This window comes from Ambystoma mexicanum, chromosome 8 (assembly GCF_040938575.1).
Source record: "Ambystoma mexicanum isolate Mex_15411 chromosome 8, UKY_AmexF1_1, whole genome shotgun sequence".
Taxonomy (NCBI): domain Eukaryota; kingdom Metazoa; phylum Chordata; class Amphibia; order Caudata; family Ambystomatidae; genus Ambystoma; species Ambystoma mexicanum.
Genome location: NC_090929.1, coordinates 29,872,723 through 29,884,809, shown reverse-complemented (window position 1 = coordinate 29,884,809; position 12,087 = coordinate 29,872,723). Strand labels below are relative to the sequence as shown.

At 43.9% G+C, this 12,087-nt stretch overlaps 1 protein-coding gene across 5 annotated transcripts in view; it reads left to right on the top strand.

Annotated features, from left to right (window-relative positions):
• Nucleotides 1-12,087, top strand: part of KYAT1 (kynurenine aminotransferase 1) — an 825,974-nt gene that overhangs the window by 719,398 nt on the left and 94,489 nt on the right. For all 5 annotated transcript variants that reach the window (XM_069609197.1, XM_069609195.1, XM_069609198.1 and 2 more), the window contains one exon: nucleotides 2,606-2,692. In XM_069609197.1, coding sequence (XP_069465298.1) covers nucleotides 2,606-2,692 — 87 coding nt within the window. The remainder of the gene's footprint in view (nucleotides 1-2,605; nucleotides 2,693-12,087) is intronic.

Sequence of the window (12,087 nt, the reverse complement as noted above, 5' to 3'; positions counted from 1 at the left end):
TCACTCCTAAATTGGCCAGCTGCAGTGCGTGCCCTCTGACCCTCGCCTCGTTCTCATGCTAAACCAGCTGAGAAATGTAAACAAGGATGTGCAACACAAAGAGGAATCTTGCAGCTCCCTGAAAATTGAGCAAACGGCATCTGGGTGGATAGGATCAGCCATTTTGTGAATGCCTCGGCAACTTTCTAAACTGGGTCTAGGGCTGTAGCATGCTGCCTGTAAGAGCCACTGTACTACGCAGCTTGTTTAGTCTACCCTAACCTGTGTATAGTCCTATAGATGCACACAGTCACATATACACACATATACACACAGACACACACATACATGTAACACACATACACAGTTAGGGATTTGTGAGACACTGACACCAGAAGATTGCATACTTGCACCATTTACCAGCTGTTGCCATGTTATGGCTTGGTCCATTATGGCAGCGCTTGGGAAATGTCCATTGCGTGATTTGTAGTTACGTCTGTCGTGTAGTAACATCAAGGTTTGTGTTATGTAAGACCTGCCAGTGTTATGTTCATCCGTGTTCTGGGATCTAATTGCTTAATTGTGCAGGTAAATGAGTTCCTGTTCTAATTCTTGCATCTGTTCCTGCTGAAAACAAGCACTAACAAAGACTATAGGTTAGGCTTTTGTATAGGTAATAGACAGGCCTTTGTGAGACACTTCCTCCTTTCCCCGCCAAGTAGTTCCTTTTGCGCATGATTCCCTCCTGCCACCCCAACACCAGAAGGCGTGTCTCACTTAAGAAGGAAATGCTTTTGTTCTCAGTAAGGCTGGAGTCTTCAGAGATCTGTTCATCCTTCCACATAACAAGACAGAGAGTGATATGAAGTGTGACGATTTTCCAGGTGTCGTCACTTCTCTCCAGGGGCAGTCCCTTTCCATGAGGCTAGGGAGGTGCGGCTGCTCCCCAATAGTCCCCTTAGGGGTGATTTAATGTGCGAGGACCTTATGGGGAGGGACTCCCCTCCTGGGGACAATGAGGACCACATGGGGTATAGCCCACTACATCACATCATACCCCAACATCCTTTAGCCCCCCTCTCTACCTGCAACCTTTATCTTAAACCTAAACCCCTGTACTGCTGCAAGCTTGAAACCCTTATGGGAAGCAAAAGTACTGAGACAAGGAAGAACAACAGAGTGTACTAATCCTATCAGTACTGGCACGAGGTGGCCCCTGGAGGCCTAGGATTGAAACAGTAAAAGAAACAAACGATTCAGACGCTGGGCTACAACAGCACTGGCAACAATGTATAAAGATCGACCATGGACTAAGATCTTGTTTGAGGCTAGCCACGATAGGCTGCATGTGTAGAGCGCGCCCGAAGCAGAAATTTTAAACTAGTCTCAGAGACCCGAGAGGACAGCGAACCAAAAACGCCAGCAGTCGGCCAAGTGTGTTCATCTGCAGGCCTGCAGCAGCGTACCCATGCACTGAAGGATGGCGAGCTGAAGCAAGCTGATGGTAGGAACGACGTCCCACGACCGCAGAGAGAGTGAGATGCCAGAGAAGCTGCGCAGACTACCCGCTGGACGGGAGACCCATAGGGGACACAGCGACATACAGTGTGCCAGTGAAGGCAATTGACCGTCGGCCCCTTAGCCAGCTTATAGCTAGAGAGGCACCCCAACTCAGAAGTGGAGCGGACCTCTTCCCCTTCATCACAGTGGCAGAGATAAGACCACTGATCACCAGGGATGGGTCGAGGAATATACCCCACGACATTTATGTGCAACAATACTTACAAAGGGAGTCATTCCCCCTGGTGCTGTGGTGAACTATATTGGAACGTGCCTACAGACACCAGGGGAAGCGAGTCATTCACCCTGGCTACCTTTTGCAAGCAGACTACTTGAGACCATACCCATACACCAGGAGGAGGGAGTCGTACTCCTGGTGAAGGAACTTTATGTTGAACTGCATTATCTCTTTAGTTATCCTGTGAGGGATTGAGTAGGTTGCGACATAAGACAATGGACATTATTTTTGACGGATATTCAGACAACCCCATTATTATTAGTTTTGAGGCAGGGAAACCCCCCATAGAGGTAGGGCTAGTGAGGTCTTTCTTTCCTTTCATCACTTTCATAAAAGTCTATAAACCATGCCAGCTTTGTGTCAGCCTCCTCCTTCGACACCCTTACAGAAACTTGTGTTATATCAAAAGTTGTATATGCTAGACAAAAGGAACCATTGAAGCATCAAAATGCGATAGATGAAGCTAGGGTATAAATTTGATATCGGGACGATGTGCCTTCAGGGAGAAGGAGATTGAGAAGACTTGTGTAAATGTGTAGGGAGAGGGGATTGGCAATAAGAGTGGGAGGCGTGGAGATTAGGAGATCAGACCATTACAGAAGGCAAAACACTCAATCTGTGCAGCGATTCCTGCAAAATCAATTTCGTTTAAAGTCAAATGATTCACAATGGTTTAGTTGTCAGACTTTTCAATATTATGTGATCTTATTTCAAGGAGATTCCTAGAGTGGCAAATGTTGTGTGCCTCTCAAGGTGGGGATTGGCGTACAGGACCCAGGGTCCGGAGGAAGTTCCATTGTACATTGAAATATTCTCTTCTCTTCACAGCGTCTCGCTGCCATCCCAGCCTCTGCCTTCTATGGAACTGAACACAAGAAACACTTTGACCACTTCATCAGGTTCTGCTTCGTGAAGGTGAGCTGCGTGACCATGTACCCGCCCCTTGCATCTATGTGTTGAACATCTGCTTGGAGGGTGAAAGGGGGAAAACATGGGTATATGGCACAATAATTATAAAGATTGAAGCAGAGATAAATTGATTCACTGGTTACCTGTGATAGCTGACAATCTTGTGCCAAGGGAAAGGCTCTGTTTCTATCTCTTACCTCCTTTCTCCTCGTTTCTTATCCTTGTCTTTCTGTCTCTGTCGTTCTTTGTATGTTTTCTTTCTTATCAATTTTATTCTGAATTTGTTACTCCATTGGGGTACAATGTACATAAAAATCATCACTATCAGGTTAAAAAATCCATATAAATATTTAAATTACAATTCTACTTCATTAACAAATTTTACAAAGATGCATTGTTATCGTGGTCCATTTGCCAGGAAACACTTTCTCTGGCAAAATGCTTTTTCGAGAAAGTGCTTAAGTGCCCAGGTGCTAAATATCTTTTTTTACACTTAATAATATAAAATGGCAGTTCTACATTGGGTAAACCCCAATGATATGATATGATATGATATGATCTGATGTAGCATTTATAATGCGCCTGTACACAAGTGCTTCTAGGCGCAACAAGACAAGGAGGGGGAAACAAAGGGAGAACAAAATAACGGTCTTACCAGGCCTTTTGTCATTCAGATGGTGCAAGTACGAGGGAACAGGAAAGGGTGAGAAGTGCCTGCGGAGAGGTAAAGGGGGAAGTGCAGTTAACTCACAAGTGCAGCCAGCGGGTGGCTCATAAGTACAGAGAGAAGGGACTGTAGGGTTGTAGATACATACCCTTAAGTGCTGGGGAACTCTGAGGCAGTGCAAGGGCAACTGGACATGCAGGACCCTGGGCCCGAGTTCAGAGGGTGGCCAAGTGACCAGTGCGCAGTGCAGTCAGGTCCATCAGCAGGGGAGAGGAAGAGAGAAAGCGTAAGCGAAAAGGAAGGTCTTGAGTTGCTTCCGGAACCGGAGGTGGTCCTGATCAAGTTTGAGAGAGGCAAGGAGGCTGTTCCAGAGGGAGGCCCCAGCCGAGGAGATAGGTCTGCCCCCAACTCTCTGCTTGGAGAAGCATCTGACCCTCAGAGAGTTGGATGTGGATGAGCGGGGAGCTTGAGAAGGAAGATGTTTTGGAAGAGAAAGTTGGAGGTAGAGCGTTGCCAGTCCCCAGAAAGCCTTGTGGATGATTCAGAGGATTTTGAACTTGATCCTTGCAGCGACAGGGAGCAAGTGTAGAAATTTCAGAGCTAGAGAGATATGATCCCTGGGCTTTAGGCAAGGACAAGTCTCGCAGTACTGCCCTGTTCTGGATAAGTTGTAAAGCTTGAAGAGTAGAGGCAGGAAGATTTATAAAGAGGCTGTTGCAATTGTCCAGGCTAGAGAGGACCAGAGCTCTGGATACAGTGAGCTTCTGGGGGAAAGTGAGAAAAGGAAGAATACTTCTGAGGAAGTGCAGCTGATAGTTTGACTTCTTAGAGACATCCGAGATGTGAGGAGAGAAGGAGAGAGGTGGAGTTGAAGATGACACCAAGGTTCTTAGCCTCACATGAAGGAGCAGAAAGAGGGCCCAGAGTCGGCGGCCAGAGAGAGAGAGAGGAAAGGAGGGAGTGGGTGTCCCAATGAGGAGGATCTCAGTCTTATTGGCATTAAGGCAGAGATCATTGGCGGCACACCATTCCTGAATTGCGGCCAGACACTATGGTATGAGAGAAGAAGCAGAGGTGGCTGAGGGGAGCCTGAAAGAGAGCTGAGTGTCATCCGCATAACATTGAAGATTGGAGCAGAAAGTAGTGATGCAGTGGGCAAGAGGTGCCAGGTAGTGGTTGAAGAGTCAGGGAAAGAGGTTAGACCCCTGGGGAACACCACAAGTAGAGAGAGAGAGAGATAGAAGAGAGGAAAGACACCAGTTGGACCTAAGAGAGTCAGTCAAGTGAGAAAGGAGGAAAACCAGGACAAGGCTGCCTGATCAGTAATACAAAGTTTGTCGCAGAGGCGATTGAGCAGGATGGCATGGTTGACCATGTCAAAAGCAGAGGATAGATTGAGGAGAATAAGGACAGAAGGGAGATTGGAGAGCAAGTCTTCACGGGTGTTCAAGAGAGCAGTTTCTGTGCTTCTGGCAGCTCTGAAGCCAGACTGGTGGTCATGGAGGCAACAAACACGTTCAGTATGTAGCTTAAGCTGGGAGATGGCCAGCTTTTCCAAGAGTTTGCCCAGGAAAGGAGTGATGGAGAGCGGGCGATAGTTAGCCGGAGAAGAACGATCGGCAGAGGGCTTCTTTAGGAGGGGGTGCACAAGAGAATGCTTAAGGGGAGGGTAAAGTTCCAGTGGCAAAGGTGTGGTTGCAGAAATAGGCCAAGGCTGGAGCAAGGGTGTCAATGTGGTCCTTGATGGTTCTGGATGAGCAGGGGAGAACCTGCTTTGCAAGACTTTCATAGATCGGACTTGTCTCGACAGGGTTGAACAGGGGAAAGGAGGAGAAAGGAGGAGGAGAGACAGCCTCAGACGGCCCAGGAGTGGTAGAGGAGGAAGAGGAGGTAGATGAAGGGAAGGTGGACAGGATGTCCAGAGTTTTAACAGTGAAACGAGAGTGCCTGGAAGGGTACAGGAGAGGTAGAGACTACAGCAGGATTGGCCAGCTCCTTGGAGATTTTGAAAAGTTCGGCCGAGTTGTTAGATGCCGCAGAGATGTCAACACTGGTATATTTGTTTTTTCCAAATATTTGTATACAACATATATGGAAAGAAACTCTTACAAACTTGATTCTAAATCCTTTGGACGAAGCGTCTCAGTAGCTGACTGGTCGAGCAGTGGCCAGTCACTTCATTAACACTAAAGCTATTGAAGCACGCTGGCGTAATTAATACATGATGCTTAAGATATATAATCCCTTCTACATATGGCTGCAGGCAATTAGGAACTGAAATAAAATCTAGTGCCTTATCAGTTGGCAACCCTGCTGCTCCATTTCCCTGGCTCATCACAGCATGCTTAAGCTTCCTCACTGAATTACTGTGTACAGTTTTCATGTCATACGCTGAGTGAAGAGCTGAGAACTTCGATAGTTCCCTTTCCACATGCTAAATCCAGGCAATGTCCCGATTTCTCTGGTGGTGGCCGCACATCAGCCACTACTACCCGCACAGATTCACAGCGATCATGGCTATCGCCCTCTCCCACCTACACATGTCACTCCCTTTACCTGGGCGCCTCTGCATATCAACTCAGAAAGCTCCAACGGGTCCAAAACACCACAGCTAGGCTGCTCCTGGCCCTTGGCCCTAGAGACCACATCACACCCACCCTCTGTGTCCTCCATTGGCTCCGTGTCTGCCGACGGGCCACTTTCAAAGCCATGTGCATCACACACTGTGCCCCCACAAGACAGGCACATATTACTTTCAAAACAAACACACCCACTACCAACCCAATACAAACCTACTATCAGGCACCGCTCTCTTCCTTCTGATCCCTCCCTTCAAATCGACTATAATATGGGGATCCTTCTTGTACGTCCAAGCCCCCACAATATGGAATGCAATTCCCCTTAGCATCTGCCCCTTAGAGGCTCACCTTGCCTTCCGCAAGGCCCTCAAGTCCTGACTCCTCCTCCCCTCCTCACATCCTGACAAACCCATGCTGCACTTCGGGTTATTTAACCACCTGTCAGATAGGCCGGGGCAGCAATGTACCCCCCATGAAATGCAGTGAGCGGCAGAGAGAATAAACTTCAGCAACCAAGAAACAAGCTAGGACACACAGGTACATATCACACTCCATGTTGATGGAAGATAGCCGAGAGTACGGCTATCCACCTGCACGCATCTGCTATCATTGACTACTTTAAGACACAGCACACAACACCACTGCCATAAGAATGCAGTTAAGTAGAAATTCGGTCTAGCTCGACACTCAGTGAGTCTCTTGCACTCGCATACCCTGACTACCTCAAAGCATTCATCCACATGCCAGCTCGTCATGGGTAGCTAACGGGGACCTGGCCAACCCTACTTACCTTTGTATTGGCTAAAATGCACACACGCATTCTAAACTCCTGTGACGAATTTCCCATACCATGGTCTTCGATCCCCCAAGGGCGTTCACCTAGAGCGCTTTGAGGCCATACTAATGGAAAAAGGTGCTATACAAATGACAAATTACATTACATTACTATTTATTGTTATAGTTGTGTATAGTTGGAAGAATTTTTACAACTGTACAAATACATAAAATAACCTTAAAAGTAAATACATATATACTTTACCATCATCTTTAGCCATTTCATAGACCTTAATTATTTAACATTTCACATATTCAAACATTATTCAATATGTACAAAGATTATCAAATAATCATACAAATACTAAAACCATCACACTGAAATCATCATTCTCAAATACATTACTAAATCTCGAATGAGATTTTTCATAAGTTTGTTATAAACAGTAGATTTAGTTTAAAATCAATCACATTTCTATAAGTGAACCCATTATTCTGCAAATCTCTATTCTAGAGAAATAAATAGTTAACTGAGATAGTAGAATAAAGTGCATAAGTGCCTATTTATGTAGCTGAACCTAGTTCACATATGGGTGCGCCAAATGGATTCTGTCACAAACCATGCGCCATATATGGCAATATGCAGTGACTCAGAAGGTGAGTTGAAACAGTAGTGCCAAAGATGTATAGTAGTTATGGTAATGTGTTGGTATACAAATCTACCATACATATATCTATATAGCGATTCAAACTTGGGCACTCAGTTAGTATATGACAGATTGTCTCTAAATTCTCTTCTATTTTACATATCTGACAATACCGTTGATTTGCAGCAAGTAACCACTGGGTGCCGTATGTTTCTCTTACTGGTAGTTGATTCGTCCTCATCAATAGTCGAAATCTGCATACTGCAGGACTGGGACAACGTATTAAATACATTTGAGGATTAAAAGTAAGTGTAAACAATGCCTTCAAGCTGATGATAGTTATGCAGGCTGCTCATGTAATTAAAATGATTTTCCCAGTCTATTCTCTGGAGCTTCTTTTTGAAGGCTATTTTAACAGTTTGGAATCGACCACAGAGTGACCGATCAATCGACCAGTTAAGCTTAGCGTATAAGTCAGCACACAGAGCATCATATATGTTAAAGGTTTTAACATTATGTATCTGGATGATATTAGCCCCCATAATGTTTAGCATCTGGCTCGCAGGATGGCACAATGCTTTCAGCGGGAGAAGGCCTCTGTTGCAAAATGATCGCTTTAAGCGATACCAATCCAAGTTCTACGCGAATATATTGTATAGGGCAGGTAGGTGATAAACCTAGAGTAGTTCGCCAAATATAGCCTTCTATTTTGTCTAACCAAGAGAGGTTTTTGATTGTTACAGCTTCTAGTCCGTAGGGTACCACTGGCACAAGCCACTGTGTATAGAGCCTCATTATGCCCTTCAGTGAGTAACCAGCATAATGGAATACGAAACTACAAACAAGCATAGATATTTGTCTCGTGTCTTGGTTTTTCTAGCGATGAGAGGTCGGTATCCCTCTTCACTATCCATTCCTATTCCCAGATATTTGTAGGTGGAAGTATATTCAATAGTGCCCCAACTAAGTGCCATTACATGTCTATTCACGTTTTTAGCCGAAAACAGTATGGTCTTATTTTTAAAGTTGATATTCATGCTGTGCTCACTAGTAAAGCATCCTAGCTCTTCTAATATGGTTTTCATGCCCTTGTAGGTGTGTGTGATCTACTATGACTAGATTATCGGCATATAAGAGCGCTGTGATCTTTGTCTTTTTAAATTTTACAGAGCAATTGGCATGATTTTCCAAGCGTTTTATCAGTTGGGCTATATAGAGGTTCAAAAGTAAGGCTGCTAATCGGGCTAGATAAACGCCCTTTGTTATCAAGGTATATTCGGGCAGTGGTGTTAGTGTGTAACTTAACCACAATCTCTAATAGCCATGAAGGACACTTCAGCTCAGACAGGATTTCCCATCATTTCTTACGATCGACCCTATCGAATGCAAAGCTGAAGTCAACGAATGTAACATAAACAGAAGGGTTAGAGTGCTGTTTTGCTCGGGTTATAAATGCATATTGTAGTAGTACTGGAGCCCATGTAATGGATCATTAGCAGTAGAGCAGCTTTGCAGGTGATCTAACACAATTGCAGTAAAAACTTTACTAGTTGTATCTAACAGCAATAATATCCGATCATTACCAGGCATAGTTCTGGAGCCAGCTTTATGTACAGGATGGATCTGGTCCAAGAGGAAGGGATATGCCTTTCCATACATACTCCTTTACACAGGATGTTCAATATTTCCGACTACCTAGCGGGGTCATGTTTGATTACATTGAAGCTAGTCCATTAGGGCCGGGGGCCCTCAGGCTTTTGAGTTTACTAATGATTCTTGTGATATCTCTCTTGGTAAACTGCAAAGGCCATACATCCGCTTTGGCTATCAAATGGATATTAGAGAATACATCGTACATATTATCCGTGAGGTATGATGCCCAAGTTTCTTCATTAATTGCATTCATGGGCTGTGGATGGGAACTATCTCTAACTTTGTTTAACATATTCCACACCGATCTTGAGTCTCCATCTTTCAGGATACACATCGTCTTCTGCCATTTTGTATTAACTATCTCGAGCTGTTTATGTTTGGACCAACCTCTATACTTATTGTTCAGTTTTTTCCTTAACTGAGAATATGTGTCTATTGGAAGAAGCAATTTTCTCAGCCTACCACCATCTCATAGTCATACTTCTTATTACTTTTATTCCCAGTGGTAACGTTAGGGGAGCCACAAACAGAGGCAACCTTTATAGTGGTCTTCTTGATCACATTTTCAATGTTCTCACACTTCAAATCATCAATTACTGAACCAAGATTTTCATTTAAATGGCAGATTCCTTTTGTCATTTTCTTCATTTTTGGAACATTCCATTTAACTTTAGTCCCACTATTTGTTAAACCAATGTTTGTGGGACCCCTTTCGCACAAATCCTGGGTAAATATGCATAATGATGCATGAATAAGAGAATGATCGCTATATGGCATTTAACTACTTCAAAGTCACACGTTAGTTCCAGAGCTGGCATATTTCTGCATATGTAATCTATCGTACCAGATTTATTGCCGCTGTTCCATGTACATTTGTCAGGTTTCCACATTATGTTCTTCACACTTTCAGGGGCTCATGGAAATGTGGGCGTTTCAGGCATTCGTTCTGGAGGAGTAGAAGGAGAGGTCTGTTAAAGTACTAGGTTGGTTGTAGGAGAGAGTTTGGTTCTGGGTGGCAGTTTTGGGTCAAGGGTTTGTTGTCCTTAACGTCTCATTATCAGGAAGTCTTAGCTTTCCCAGGCCTAGATGGTGGATCAACATTACAGCAATGATTGGTTCAGACATTGTGTTGTCACTTGGAACCCTCAGTGGAATTCTAAACTGCCTTTCATTTTAGTTTCCATCTGAGTAGGTCATAGTTTTGTTAGCTCCAATAAATAAACCGTTTTAAAGTTCCTAGAAAGTATTTAGACCTTTTGTTTTGTGTTAAGTTTAAGCCCAATTCAAGTTTAGGAGAAAGAAGAAGTCCGCAGCAGAGGTTTTCTGAAGAAACTTGAGCAGCAGAGAAAGCAGATCAGCAGTGACCTCTGAAGACCAGACTAAGCTAAGTGTGCTACAATTTTTATGAAGATTTACGAAGTCTTGAAATTAACTGTTCAGGTCTGCTGAATCATTCCCCAAGAGAGAGACTGGGTAAAGGTTAATTGAGAGGAGCTACAGTGTTCGAACGTAGAAGTAACAGTATTCAGTGGAGGGATAAGTAAGAAGTAATAGTGTGTTTTCTTGCAACTTTGTAGCGGTTGTAACTAATGTAATATTCACAGGTACTAACAGGGCGATTGGACGAGAATCGTCGCATTCTAAATTTTATTAACTATAAAAATATAGAGTTACTAACATAGCTTCTTGGGTTTCGTATCGGAGGCTGGCGCGAGACTAAGGCTTCCTGTCTACGCGCGAGCTAGAGAAAAGGACCCAGCGATGTAGTGCATGCGTCGCAGCCATTTTGAGGAAAAGATAATTGATTTTTCGTTGCGCTTCGTGAAGAGAGTGTGAAAGCTTTCAGACTGAATAATTTTAAAGGCGAACAGTAATTTTGGACTTTGGAAAGAAGCAGATGATTATTCATTTCGGAATTCTGCAGTAAGTGTAAATAAGACAAAGATTTGGCACGCTACCGGGTGATGTATTCAAGTATAGTCTTGCAGAATAAGCAACAGAGAAAACATGCAGTGTCATTTTGAGTAGCAAAAGTAATTCACTTTGGGCCAATTCGATTGAAGGACATCAGTGAGGAAGAGAGAAAGTCGAGGAAGACACTAGAGGATGTTTCAGCATAGAGCAAGCTGAGTGTGACAATAAAAGGACACTCACAACAGTTTCACAGTCAGCCCAAGAATTCCATCAAGAGCCTAAAGGCAATAGAGTTTAGGCTACAGGTAAAGAGGTATTGAGTAGGGGGTGGAAGTAGTTTTTTCTTGGGTGAGATCAGCAGAGTTAACATATATTGCAATTCCCTTCTTGGATATCTACTGACCAGGCCAAATCTTGTGAAGACAGGCGGAAGACACAAGCAGTAGAAGATCCAGAGTTTATTATTTTCTCCATTCCCCTTTCCCCTTAGGTTTGCCTGTCCAATAGTTTTATAGTATCAGGATTGTTGGGTCGGCAGGCCTAGGGGGTTCTGGTGGGCCAGCTTCACACCTACGGGATTCTTCAGGCAGACATGACATATTTCCCTGGTGTGTCACTTTCAGTTCTCCCATTCAGCAGCCATATGTCCCAATCTCTCAAAAAACTTGACCATATTTTCCCCCTAGTGTTCCTCTGTGGTTTATCCATTACACTGGATGCTGCTTTCATGGTAGTAGCTCCACATTGAGCATTAAAAGCTCCTCTAAAGATGACCACATCGTTACCCTCCTGTATGAGCCATTCAGTTCATATTAAATCAATGGACTCATGTATCTCTATGGTACAATCTCTATTGGGGGGGTCTTCTATATTAACAATTAGTATATTTGGGGCAGCTGGTAAATTATAAGCTTTAATTTGGGTAGCTAATACATTATCGTGAGTGTTGGGGAGAATTCTCAGAAATGTGCTTATTCCCTTCACCTTAGAGACCCCCAGCAACTTTTCTGGATTTTGAGGACTTGTTTTTTTTCCCTGGAGAGAGTGTGAGCCTTTTTCCCCACTCATGTATTTTGATGTGTGTTTTGCTGTTGTGTTCTTTGATTGTGGAGTTTTAGATAACTCCAGTGGCATCATCTTTTTTATGGTTGTCACACAGCACCCTCA